Source organism: Saccostrea cucullata, unplaced genomic scaffold, assembly GCF_032062105.1.
Source record: "Saccostrea cucullata isolate Sc308-1 unplaced genomic scaffold, CSIRO_AGI_Scuc_v1 ctg272, whole genome shotgun sequence".
Classification (NCBI taxonomy): domain Eukaryota; kingdom Metazoa; phylum Mollusca; class Bivalvia; order Ostreida; family Ostreidae; genus Saccostrea; species Saccostrea cuccullata.
In genome coordinates this window covers 258,239-273,134 of record NW_026938795.1, presented here as the reverse complement: position 1 = coordinate 273,134, position 14,896 = coordinate 258,239, and the positions used below count along the sequence as shown (strand labels likewise).

At 32.8% G+C, this 14,896-nt stretch overlaps 1 protein-coding gene across 1 annotated transcript; it reads left to right on the top strand.

The window, feature by feature from the left end:
• The first annotated feature begins 422 nt into the window (after window positions 1–422).
• LOC134251308 (uncharacterized) lies at window positions 423–2,467 on the top strand. Its single transcript, XM_062733707.1, has 3 exons — window positions 423–773; window positions 1,460–2,043; window positions 2,252–2,467. The coding sequence occupies exons 1-2, from the start codon at window positions 558–560 to the stop codon at window positions 1,883–1,885; spliced, it is 642 nt and encodes a 213-aa protein (XP_062589691.1). The 5' UTR covers window positions 423–557; the 3' UTR covers window positions 1,886–2,043; window positions 2,252–2,467.
• The last annotated feature ends 12,429 nt before the right edge of the window (window positions 2,468–14,896 follow it).

The following is a 14,896-nucleotide window of genomic DNA, read 5'->3' as shown; positions in this document are numbered from 1 at the left end:
GAAACTTTCTCAAACTATGGGAATGTTCATGTATAAATCAATTCCATGTTTTTCAAACAACAAATATGCAAGTGATAGACAAATAATATCAAATAATCAAGAAAATCAAATGAACATTAAAATTTAATTTTATTAGACTTCTTTTTAATAATTATGTTCAGACCCAAATCAAATGAACCATTCACAAATATATTCGGAAGTAATCAAATGGTGATTTTTTTAAAAAGAAAAATTTTCATTAATTATTAAAATGACGTATTAATAGCAGTCATTTTTCACCAATGCCTAAAAATAATTCTTAGAATACCCTTTATTATTGATAGAAATAGAATAAAATTTATAAAGAATCCACTGTGACCAACCACGAATTCCGTTTATGTCACGTGACTCGTGGGTTTTACAGGTAAGTATATATGAATTGTGTATTTCATCTTGAAGCATATAAGGCATTAAACGTCGGACAGGTAGACTGTGTCCCGATAAAACAGAAAACCTGCTACAGGGATTTAATTACCTGACTTCATTAAGCAAGGTGTTTGACACTGCAGTGACCAGCAATGGAGAACAATAATTACTTATCTGTGCCTGATGATCACTATTCTGCAGCTATTGACTTTTCCAATGCATGCAGGGAATTTTACATCAACAGGAAGAAAGCGACTGAAAGTTTTAAGGAGCAGATGAAAGAGGAAGAGAAAAGTAAACAGGAGAAAGTGCTGCAGAGGAAGAGATCGTCCATAGATGTAGCGATGGAGACTCTCAGAAAAGAAATGGTAATTTTTACTAATACGAGATTTTCGCTATAATTGCACTGCTCTCTTCTTCTTAAAATGTGCATGCAAACCACACATCTTTATTTCTACGAATATGACAACTGAATCAACTAAAATTTAAAAAAAAGCTAAAAGAAAACTATTTTCTACTGCATTCTCCATATATTTTATTTATATTGCTTATTAATGTTAAAACTGGAAATATCATCTTCCCGCGTAAGGGTAAATCCATCTGTAAGGCATGAGATGGCACTTTTTCTGTCCCATGTGGTTTAAAAGAAAATCTGACACCCTGTTGCTCGCGATGATATAGGTATTTTGTATAACAAAACATCTCGCTTGGTCTGGTAGACATTAATAAAAGAACGATTTGTAAGAACTGCTTCAGGATGGGGGATAGTGTGGAATTTCTAAACACTCGAACAAATAAGAAGACACAAAACATATTACACCTCTTAAAGGCGGTAGTAAATTATCTACAGAAAGTCGAATACCCGCTGAGATAAAAATCTGGACAAGTTATATAGCTTAAATATCATTAAGAGTATATGTCTATCTATTTCAAAAAATGATGTTAATGAAATGCAGTTGTGTGCACATGCAGAAAAAGTTAACTTGACCATTGTTTATAACATGGCGTAGACTATGAAAAAGGGAATAAAGGATTTTGTTTCTTTTTTGATCAGGCCTCTCTAATGGACCAAGATCTGTGTCTGATGAAACAGCTACTGACTCTGAACGAGACGATAGAAGACATCAAGACGCGGAGATGGTACAGCGCCAGCCAGAACTCGCTCCAGGCGAGCTCAGTAAACCTGAGGGGCAGTGACGACTCGCTCTCAGAAACCGACATGTACGCCCCAGACGAAGGGATTCTGGACGTCAAAGAATCAATCCTCACCGTACCCAAAATCCACATCGAATCGGCGGATCAAGTGAAATCTATTGACGAGGTGAAGGATAATTTTGTGCAAAAATCAAAGTTTTTGGACACCAAGATGTCGGTGAATGGTAAATCAGTTCATATTGTGCACGGAGCACAAAGTTCTGTGGACTCGGGTTATGGAGAATGTGACTTTCTGTACCAGAAGGACATAGAAGTGACTTTGTAAATATTGACCAGTGTATTGGACACCAGGCCGGCGGTCAATCCCAGACACATTACAGCCACTGTTATGTAACCCTCCCATAATCTCCATGACAGAATCTAATCTCAATGCCCGGTGTGCTCTACTTCACAGACGGACCACTCAAGTCTCCAGAGAATTATGTAAGCATTACATAAATTATTTATTAGTTAAAGTTTAAAGCATTCAAAAAAGAAGGCTAATTACTTTTTTTAAAAATTGAATTATAGATAAAAAATATTGAAAATGCTTTTATTTTTTTCAATTTTAAAGTTGTAAGGAATTCAATTTTAAAAAAATGATATGCTAAAATTGAAAAAAAATCTAAATATTACTTCTTTGTACTTTCAGATTTGACTTTATTCCAAATAAAGAACTTGCCGGCCATATGGATTACTTGTTACTCGTGTCCAATTTGTCTAGTTGTGAAAATTTACAAACAGAACTGTCCGCTGTGAACTGAAAATAACTTAGCAATGAGTGATTCGTCAATATTCATAAAAGCTGAGCCAGTATTATGCAACTTATTCTAGTCAATTTCTCATTCATGCCAAAAGTGAATTCTTAATAAAAACACGTAATTATATGACGCATTGTTGTTTTCTGTTTTAGGACGAAACAGCCCTTCAAGGACGTACATTTTTATACCATTACTTAAAGTGCATTAATTAAAATATGTAAATTAAGGGAAATGTGGCAAAAAAATATTCCAAAAAGCGCACGATTTTTTCCATTTATATACAGGTGGACTTTGCTCTCCTAGAAGGTGCAATAACCCAGAGAGAGGGACTTTGTTTAACGGTTTATTTAATATCTAATGGATTTCTCCCTCTCAATATTCTTTCTCATTACTGATTGATACAGTAAAGTAGTGCTGCAGCCTTTGAAGCTGTCGACAAAAATCCATTTTGAGTTGAAAATTCTACTCTTAGATAAATGCATGTCGCCCCCTGCAGGGAATGACACTTTTCAAATGAGACATGTGTATTTAGAAATCAAAACTGAGAGTCTCTGTTTATGGATCCAAACAAAGCAATCAATAATATTAACTTTAAACTCATTTTTCTACTCAACAGATATCAGTACAAATTAATAATGCTTGCTGTCCTAATTAAAACAGACGTGATATGTTTTGAATGTACATGTATTATCATTTTAAAGCGATATGGTTTTATTGCTTATGAAGGTCAATGCATAAAGTGAAATAGAAGATTTGATGGCCGTCATGTTTCTGAATTGTTTGTCAATAGTCCCACTCCAAGTAGAAAACTTTACTTATACTTACTTTAGTAAATAGCTCTTTGTCTGTTTGATGGCGATGTGAACTATAAAATCTGCAGTTAAATTTTATGCCCTGTATTATTTTGCAGGGTCATCAATACAAATCCCTGCGTATAGACACTTCTATAATCAGATTTACAGTGGGGGTGTGATTATGGGTACGATGGTACGGGGTCATTAATGACAACAGACTATTGTGACGCAGGAGTGAAATTAATAAATTCTCCCCAAGTTTGAATGAAATATTTAAAAGGTTTACAATAAATTCAATCCTTTGTTCATAATGATGCGGTTTTGAAGGGATGGGATAGAAAGTGTTTATGGAATGTTCAAGGGATTCAATGTTATAGAGTACCTCAAGTTAAACTTTTTAAGACTTAATTAGCCTATTCAGTAGAGAATTCGCGTATGCATCATGTATATAAAGCATGAGATTTGTGGAGGTCGTAAACTTGAGGAAAATTTATAACAGACTATAAAATGCCGGACAGCAAATGCTGCAAATTTGAATGAAACTGTCATACAAATATTTTAATTGAGTTAGAAAACCTTTCAACTGCACTGTCAACACAGTATGGGACATTTTTATCTAGATATAGCGGGCTATCCTTCGCTAAGTATTGCAGCGTGGAGGACTCATCAGCATACTGTAGGTATTTAGAGAGCGATGGATTGCGGGCGGAGAGACACATTACTTAATAAATCTAATTCTAAAGCACATGTTACTCCGAGCGTGAATTATTCTCGAAAAATGAACTTTTTTTTACAAAGGAATAAATGTATTAAAAAATAGTTTTAAAAAAATGAATATAACTACCGAAGAAAAAAAAAACTTGAAGAAAACGAACAAAACATAAAATCGTGATTTTCCAAAAAAACTGACCCATTTTATTGAAAACGCAATTCCATAAACGTGATGAGCATTTATATAAGACATACATTTTGCGCTTTTCAATCTACGATAAGAAATTGGAAAACATATTGACCTTGTTTAATAGTTCATTACTAATTATTTCATATAGAAAATCATTTAAATCTATCCGATATGTAAATTTTCCTTCTATAATGCTGATTTTGCATTTTTAGTATAACGTGTACATATGCTTCATCAATTATTGTGGCGGGAAATTTGTCAGAACATAAAAACAGCTGTTGTAAATCAAAGGTTACACGCATTAAAGAAACAGTTAATAATTAATAATTGGGACTCTTTACACACATATTTCTGGCCCTTCAGATACGAGTTGCGTCCCTTGCGGATATAGAATTTGTCATGTCAACCTAACACCGCGCGCACCGCTCTCATGGATGCCTTGGAATTCACGGACATTTGTCGCTAATTATCAAATATTAATTACCCACTTGTTATGCCTTCGGGTGATAATCCTGCATCAACAATAATAAATGTATTTTTTGAACGATTAGATAGTAGAAATACTCAAAAAACGTCAATGCAAAATAAATATTTGTTTCTTTACTATTTCAACTACATGTATATGAAGTTTTTAATTGGAATGAAATTATAGCGTAATTCATGAGAAAAAAGGGGTATACCGCTGAAATTTATTATAGTAATAATTATTAATAACGAAATAGGATATAAGTATCGACCTTTCTAAAATACAGTGATTTTAATGAAAATTGACACTGCTTCATTTTTTTTCGGAATGACTTAAATAGAATTTTGATAACAACTGATTTTCTATCAATAAAATAATTATTCAAACATTCTTTGAATGGAGATATGTTGTGAAATCCATTCACTTTTTACAAAATAATAACTGCCAAAACAAATATTGATAAAATATATTTTAAGAACAACATGGATTTAAATGCATAAAAATTCTGTCTTACATAATATTACGGATGCTTTTGTTTATTTACTTCAATTTTGAATCTGCGGTCGTAGTACCTCCAATTTCCGTTAAAGTGGCATTGTAAATGTTTAACTCTAATCTTTAGTGATTTTACTGACCCACAGAAATGATGTATTACACTCACTCAAAGATTTTTGAAAATAGTGCCTATAACTTTATTATTAAGATTAATAAAAACAATACTTTCACTTGAAATTAAACATAAATACGCTTGCTCCACACGATAATCTTTCATATGTTTGGAAAGCATTTCGAAGCTTTCGGTTTGAAACATAACAATGGAACTTTTTTTTGGAAGGTGGCGGTAAAGACCTTGAAAATTTGACACCCATTTTGTACTTTTAATGAATTTTGCTTAAACCTACAGATTTACCCATAAACAGTGCATATTATAGTTTTAATGAAATGTAAAACGAAGCCGCGTTAGCGAATTGGTCGCATCTCGCTGGTGGTAGAACCCCACGGCCGACTCGATTTCCTTTACACCAGTTTCAACGAACACCTGCGCCGGAAGTGACAGGCTTTATTCCGTTTTGTCATGCAATATATGCATTATCACAGGATCGAAAGGGTGTTTACAGAAAATTACCATGAAGGTGGCATACACTTATAGATAATTGTCTTCTTTTACTAACAATACAATCGCACACTGAAAAATGATTTGCCTATTTGAGTTTCAAGAAAAACGAGAGGGGTGGCTTGCTCCAAAGGTCAAGGCCACGTGATTCATGAAAATGCAATGAGAGTTTTTGAAACTCTGGAATCATATAGAATATACAAGCATGATTTCATGTACAAAAGAAGATAAGACATTAATTTATAGTGAATATATTAGATAGGTTGTATATAAGTGCAATAAATCAAGTTTCATGCCATTGTTCAAACACAGTATTGCACATACTGCAGTGTTTATTTGTAGAGCATCAAATTTATATCTTTTTTCAAATAACAATAAATTTATACAAATAAAACATGTGACGAACAACGAGCAACTTGCACAAACATTATATGTAAATAAGTGAAAAAAACACATCTATCATGGTTTGCTGACAGCTTGCAAATGATAATGATCAAAGAGACGTCAATATATCAAAGAGTCGTGGCTTATTTACATTCAGCATATATAAGAAACTTAAGTGCATAGTTATCATAGAAGTCATTTGTAGCCAATATTTTATTACCAAAATAAGTTTATCTTATTTCGATGACCTTATTGCCCAGTGAAGCACTTTTTCTCTATTCTGTTTAGGTCACTAATGAAATCCTGTGTCAAGCTGTTTGACGTCCGACCTTTTTTTAATGACAACGCCTCACAAAAAACTAAGTGTATGTTAAATTATTCATCCTGTATTCATTATGTTTACGATTCATTTAATTTTATATAGAGTAGAACCACTTGTAAACATGCACATATCACATGGGAACCAATAATTACAGTTCAGATCACTTCACCATACTGAGAAATAAATGAGCATTAAAATGTATTGCAAAGATTAAAGTGTTTGTTTTTTTAAAAAAAAATATATTTAATTCTCATTAACATTTTCTGAGTAAAGTATAATATACTACAGTGATAATGAACATATTTGTCAAACTCCAATTCTTTAGAAGAACCAATGCTTTACTGTTGTATATTGATTATTTATCATATAAAAAACTATTTTGCAGGTGCCCGAATACGGTGAACCTTACAGAAATCCCCTTGCATGACAGAGACCGACATCAGCCCCAGGTGTTGATGAAGACGGGGAATGTTCTGCTAAACACGACATCCTCACGATAGTCAGAGGCACGATCTCCCTCCACAAGACAATCAACACCCTACAAAGAAAGAGAAATTGAAAACAAGTCCTTGGACATACATGTAGTCACTGCCTGTAAGATATGGCGTGTGAGGACACCTGCAACTAGAGGTGAATCTTCGTCACATACTACACAGCTGGTCAAAGGATTTAATTAAGAGAAGCACGAAATGTCAAAAGTTTCAATATGCATGTGTCTGCTTACTTATATTATCTATTCATAAGCTAGTTACTATTCAAAACAAAACGACAGAAACAAAACACAAATAACTCTACAAAGAGATGGGTTTAATTAACTTTTGATAAGAAATTGTGTTGTCACAGTAAAGTAAAGCTTTAAAAAATGAAACTTTTTAATTTGATCATAAAAGCTGCATCCTTTCGTAAATTGAACATAGACATTTATGCCTATCAAAAAGCAATTTACATGTATATATGTCTAAAGGAAACGGACGCATACCAATGGAAATATCAATTCTGGGAATACACTCTGGAGACTAAATTAAAATACTTAGAATAATTATGTCTTTTAAATTGGAAATATTTTTTGAAATACATGTACTTGTCTGCAAAAGATGAACGAACTAGTTGACATTTAATTAAAAAGGACATCAGATCTGTGTTCTCAGAAGTGTACATTATATATATATATATAAATTATACCCCGTCCTAGGCTACGAAGGCTTCTGACCCTTCCCTGACTGTGAAATCTACATGGAACGGAAGTGAATGACCTATCAGGTATACTGGGTATCCAGAAGACAGGAGGTGGATACTAATGACCGTAAAGAACACGAACTTCTGGCAAAGCAAATATTATTTTTGCATATTTTAGCATCATCATGCATATAATTGTATCAAATTTAATTGTTTAGAATGTTGATGCAATATTTTTTCCTAGTGTTTAAGAAAAAGATTAAACAAGATGACCGATTTCAAAAAGTTCGATTCTCTCTCCAAATGACTTGATGTACATGAAATATTTGGAAATAACGAACAATTTTCAAGCTAAAAAGTCCACTCCAACACTATTAATCTAGAGCAGAGCAAACACGGACCTCTAAAACAAAGGTGGGATGAGGTGCCGTGGAGGAGTTAGCATCTCCCGTCGATCGGCACATCCGCCGTGTGCTCCTTGTCATGATCGATAAATAACGGAAAAAATCCGTCATCTATTCTGTAAAAATGGCCTCACAATATGTATGAATAACGTCAGTCAGCACTTGACTGATAGATATATTGTTTTTTGTGACAAGATTATTGTATCGACCATAGAACTTAAGAAATGACTACGTTTAATAAAACAGTTGCAATTATTGTTTCATCGACTTGTTTGTCAATAATTTACCACGTTTTGGAAATCGTTCATATGTAAACCATGATCTTACGAATAAATCAACGGGGAGATTTATCCATGCACGCATGTGATGAAGGTATAATGCTGTACAAGTAGTGGAAGCTGACGATTGGAAAATTAAAGTCATCACGTTTATCATAATTAAAGCTTTGTTGTTAGGTTATACGATTAACGTCTTTTGCTTGTTGTAAAATATCCAAATATGAAACATATGTTGTGTCAGACTCTCTGTTGTCCTTTATTTCAATCCCACGAGATATATCGTATTAACATTGAAACGAATGTAACTCTTGTTAATTGATAATACATCGTGCGTATATCTTTATGTCGAGTTGATGGCCACAGCAAGTGCTTTTTTCTTCTCATATAGTACCTGATCCCACCTCTGATGTTTTGGAGGCCCTTGTTTGCCCTGCTCTATTTTGTATTGTTTTATGGACTTCTGAGATTGAATATTATTCATTATCTCTGTATATTTCGTATAAGTTTTGAATAAAATCGGCTTCATATGAATAAAAAAAAATATGTAAAACAAACAAAGAACATACACTTCTCATTCTGAAGAAAGAAAATAATTATTATGACAATGAGATAGATATGATAGTTGCAGTAAAACATGACGTTATGAAACTACTCAGTAATATTTAAATGAAATTGATATAACCTACACCTTCTCTTAAAATAAAGCGTGTCTGTAGGAAAATATGTAAATCATTGCAGTCTCATGTTGATTTATTAAAGTACACTATATATCAAACATTGTGCACGCAATATCTTCACATTTAAAGGCAGTGAACACTATGTTCATTATTTGTTTTACATATATTCTAAAAGTTTTAAAAAAATATTGTTAATTAAGAATTCAAAGATGCCTCGACTTTTATTCAAATAAAATCGTCCAAGGCATTTAAAACTTCCTTTCTTAAAAGAATTCAAAAGATCGAAGAAGCAAACGAATACGTTTTAGGATGTCTCCACAACTTGCTTGCACATTAAACCTATAACAACAGAGGTCCTATTTCACAAGACCATTTTCTGTAAATGTTTCGCTAGTCAGGAGTGATTGAACTCATTTAAAGAGAAGAAGAGACAATATTTTATGTACCCAGAAGGAAGTTTGTTTGGACCCAGAAACCCAGAATGGACTCATTAATAGACGATTAGTACCACACAATAATCATTTTGCCATTTCTCATCATTTTCATGCGTTTAAGCAAATCTTTTAAAATACTGATATCAGTTGTGCAAATATTTACTTCATTGTTTATAAGGGAGAGTAAACAACATGGTAGATTTTACGACATTTCTCTTCCCCCTGAGATATTGTACTAAGGATGTAAAATATGAAGGCATGAACGCACTTAAAAGTTTGAAATATGTTCTTAAATGTCTTTTTGACTATAGGAAAAACAAAAGTTTTAATGGTTTGCTTATCCCTCACAGGTATTTGTAATAAGAATGATAAAATACTTCTCAAGTTGTGGGTGTAAATTGGATCAAAAAGAATACCAATGTTCATTTACGTAAACATACTTGATTTCATGAATTGATGAAAGTTGTCTGCCAAGATTTCACCAAATATGGTTAACAATGTCTGAAATATGTAAATTGATTTGGTTAATAGTTTTGGTGTTTATTAGAATGATGTGTATGTAAATAATTTGGGAGAACTACAATGCAGTCCATTCATAAATATGTCCATTCATTGTTTGGAATTTGTACTTGAAATAAAATAGGTTATCAATCTGGAAAATGTCCTTCTACGTTAACTACATGCTTTTTTAAATATAAATAAACAGTCATGCAACTGAAATTATACTTTAATCAAAAATAGAAATAAAAAGAACACATCATAATTCTTAATAAATATGAGTTGAGAAACATAATGAATGTGCCTCTCAATCAATATTGAGACAGCAATAACTATTATAAAGAAATCATTCAAAATATTTTGAATTGCATTAAGATGAAGCATGGAGATAAACGTGTACAATATATCGAATGGATACTGTATGGTAACAGTTGTTACAAATGTTAAAAGCAAATCTTAATTAAGAATTGATCTGGGATGTTTACTCCTCTTAGGCACCTGATCCCACCTCTGGAATTTCCAGGACCCGTCCCTGTTTTACGCCTTCTTCAGTGTTTGTATTGTTTATAGATTTTTTGAGATCGATCTCTGTTCGTTATCTTCACCTTTAACATTTTAAGGAAAGAGGAAATAAATACTAAATTTAGCAATTTTGATATATAACTTGAAAAACACCCCATAGAAGTACAGGATTAAGCGGGACAAGACATCTCTTGTAATTAGTTGACAATGGAAACTGCAACAGACTTTGAAGTAAATTTGAAACTTTTTAGGTTATAAATCATACTAAACATTTGGAAAGATAATTGCTGTAATTATGTAAATTCTTCAAAAGACCTTTTTTGTATAAAGCAACCAAGCATTTAAGTAAGGTAGACTAATATATCAACATTTAAAACACTAAAAGTAGGAATTGTCGAAATCTTTCCCGACCCAGACTGACATATTTTAAAAGCATTTTGCTGTTATCTGATACAATGATCTAAGGTCTTGGTAATCTTGTTGGGATCTCCAAGTTTTAAAAGCATTTTAGTGACATCGATTTGTGCATCAGACACCAATAACAAAGACAGTTAAAGACAAGCGATAACAGATTGAGTTATGGTGACAAAGGTTCCATAGCCCCCCACGGAAGGAAATGTATGCCTCTACCTACTAATTTAAAATACCACCTTTGTTTAAGAATATAGTTATCGGATGATTAAAACTGTCTAATTGTGCTGCACTACGCTTTTAATCATATACCTCCAAGATTTGAAAAATTACAAGTTGCTTGGAAAGATCTTATCATTTCAATTTCAATCTTTGCAAAAAAAAAAAAGATACGTAGACCTTCTGAAACTAAGAAAAGAACATGCTTGTGTTTTTTTAAATAACCGACAATGAAACATGCATTTAAGAAATGTAATCAGTGAAGAAATCAAAGTAGAAGGGCAGGGAGAGAGATCATTACCTACAAATGTTCTGTGTTAAAGTCGCTTTGTGACTCATGGTGTCAGAATTAGTGGCAGGAGTACCCGTAACCTTCAATATGCTGCATTTCCATGTGTATTTTATTGATAAAATTCCTGCACTGTTAACAATCCAGACAAAAATGAATTTGATTTACGATGCTTATATACTGGATTCCAAAATTTCATATAAATCTTTATCAAACATACATGCTCTTCTGAGCCCATCTTTTTACGTCCAATACAAATATTGTCATTGCATATTCAGGAAGTGGATGTTATTTATTGTGAATTCTATCAAGAATTTTTTTTCCAATATCAGTAGCATGAAAATAGATGATTCTTTGAACACTTTATAAAACCTTTCTTAATGTATCATAGACTGTACTTTTGAACTTGATAGTAAACTGCATTTTCAGTCAGAGTGAAACTCGAAAATATCTCATGAATCGTCATCTTCAAAACACTCTGTTAAAATTATCTAATTACTCTTCGTGTGACTGGTAAAAGAGATACTTGCATTTTTCATTGAACATACCCATATTGACTTGTTTAAAGTCAATATTTTACAAATCTTAGGTCCTCATTAAATCATAATTACCGAACACAACAAGTATCCCTTTTTCGAAGTTTGTCATACACAGCTCATACTAATTGTTTAATATCCCATTACTCCGTTTACTGGTCGATACATACAAAGAGCTCACGACGGATGTGACCTGGTCGACAAGGAATGTTTACTACTGCAACGCACCTGATCCACCCTCTGGTGTTTACAAGGTCTATGAGTTTGCCCTGTTGAAGTTTCGCATTGTTTGATGCACAAGAGAATGCTCTACAAATGTGTAATTTCTAAACGAGGTAAATTATTGATAAACAAGTTGATGAAACAAGATTATAAGCAGTGTGGTTTGAATTCATTATTTGTAAATACTATGGTCGATACAATGACCATGCCACCAAATATAATTTAGCAATGAGTAAAATGCTGACTGAGGTTTTTCATACTAATTGTAAGGCCATTATTTACACACTGAATTGACGACGGATTTTCCATTATTTCCCAATCATGACAAGGAGCACACGGCGGGTGTGACCGATCGGCAGGGGATGCTCACCCCTCCTGATGTTTTGGAGGTCCGTTATTGCTCTGCTCCTATTTGGTATTGTTTTACGGACTTTGCAGCCTGAGTACTGTTCGTTATCTCCATATATTTCATTAAGATTTTTCAAGATTTATAACATGTCTTTATCTTCAGCTTTTTATTCAAAGCAAATACATTGTTAATAGAAAGTATTTAAATTTTCAGCTTTCATCCAAAATATGCAGCAGAAAGTACAGAAATTCTAGCTTGTTTTTTTTTCAAACAAAAAAGTGAAGACGCCGTTTCTTTTCCCTGTAAAATTGACTATGATAAGAAAAAAAAATGTTACGTAACACTACGTTAAGGCACTTATTCACCCAAACAAACCATCGAATAAAAATTGAGACTTTATAAACAGATTTAATTTTGTTGAGTCGTAGATTTACAACAAAGAAAAACTGAAGAGGGTATTAGATAGATGTTTTTCTAGAAAGTATTTAAGTGATATAAAAGGATTTTTCCCCGGATTAAGTGTAAGATATAGACTTTTCTAAAGGAGATGTTTTTCTCCAGACCCCCTTCTGAGTATTTCTACAAGTCACTTGATTGTATTTTTATTTTAAGCGATAAACAGATAAAGTATTAAGGAAAATGACAACGCAGTTATAAAGCTTGCATGAATATGAAGTGAAGTGAAACAGAATATACAGCAAGAATACTATGAGTACGTCGTCAATTCAAATATAAATATATGTAAGATACTAACACAGAAGTTAACAGTTTGCCGAGAAAGATAGAGTCTAAGAGTTAATTCTTAGAGTCCACGGCAGGAATAATAATTTGTTTGAGTCAAATTAACAAAGCATTGCAGCAATGCTTCATTGACTTAGTCTGCAAAGTATTCTTTGAGTCTACTGAAGCACTCCTCCATGGCACCTGATCACAACACTGATGATTTGGAGGTCCGTTTTTGCTCTGCTCTTATTTTGTATTGTTTTATGGACCTTTGATCTTGAATACTATTCGTTATCTCCATATATTTCATTCAAAAATAAAAAGAAAAGAGGAAAACTCGAACCGTTGCCTTCAAAATGTGGACATTTTGATACTATTTTGTTAACAATCGTAATGTAATTTATTCACAATTTTCTCGAAATAAAAAAAAAACATAACAAAGTCTGCTTTATCAACTTTATATTTGAATGCTTCACTGAATGAAAGCGTTATGACTAAACCTGCATAATGGCAAACGGGGTGACTTTAGGATTTCCATCATTAATTTTGTTATCTATGTAGTAACACTGAACTTTCACCTGCATAGGGTGCTTCGTCTCCCGACTCATTCAGCACGTAAAACCAGGTTTGAGTCCACCATTTTTTTACTGACATAATAGACAGCCTACTTAAATATACGTTTATGTTACAAGAATTTCATTAAAAGTTTAAAATAATCTTTAATTATTTTTACTTCTATGATTCCCAAGTTAAACTTCTTTGTTTGGTTATTTTTGACAAACTTGTTTCCGACTGACTGTTAGGCAATGCTTTATGCCAATTTTGACTAAGGTTTACTCTGTTAAACTGATCGATGTAGAAGACTTATGGCGATTGTAACGGTGGATGCTTACTCCTCGTATGCCCCTGAATCTCACTTCTGGTGCCACACTCTCGTTGTGCTATAAACTTTGAATAAATGGGTCAAAACGCGCATTTTAACTTAAGTGTATTGAACAAAAATGTCTTTGTCAGAATGAAATATTTTTTCAAGCAGTATAATCCATCCATAGCTGAAAAATTCAAATGAAGTTAATAATGCCACTTTTTAAAACTTAAATGGCTACAATCATTCTAAACAGACAAAACTTTTAAACTGCAAAGGTTTATCAAGCACATTTAGCAATTTTTGAGGATATTAAAGTAATAATTGCATTATTAAATATGACAGGATGTAAAAAAAAGCGTTCATAATACATTTAACATCCAGCACTGGAGCCGCTTTCATCACAAAATGACTTAAAACACATTTAAACACCTTGATGTCTTAATGCAATAAAGTAATATAACACGCAATTTTAAAAAGAAATTCTATGAAATTAGTATATCTGTGAAATGGGTTAATTATTTGTCTTTCTCCCTTTTGATAGACATTTAATTTTTTCCGTAGCTACTTATTGGCTCAAGGGTTCATAAATAAGTGATGTAGAAATGAGGTCATTTTGCAATAAATAAAATTTTCATAATTAACTACACACCATTAACAAATTAATGACAGTGTATCCGCCAGGCAATGATGAAATGAGATAGTGATAATCTCTTTTGTTGACGTCACTGTACCATTTGACAGTACTGAATCTTTTTTTCGTTTCTTTTCAGTGATGTAGAACGGTCACTAGGTCTCTGTCCTGTCAATTAATATTACGGTAAGGGATGGCGAGGGTTATGGTCTGTTTATTTAGTTCTGACCCCACTCTTATGGATATAAAGGTAAAATGAAGGGAAAGGTGTCACATTCAAGAGAGACAAGTAGACAAGTAGACATATATAAACACGTG

Coding starts and splice junctions, on each gene's coding strand:
- LOC134251308 (XM_062733707.1), top strand. CDS start 558: ATGGAGAACAATAATTACTTATCTGTGCCTGATGATCACTATTCTGCA. Junction 774..1,459: donor AGACTCTCAGAAAAGAAATG/GTAATTTTTACT, acceptor TTTTTTGATCAG/GCCTCTCTAATGGACCAAGA.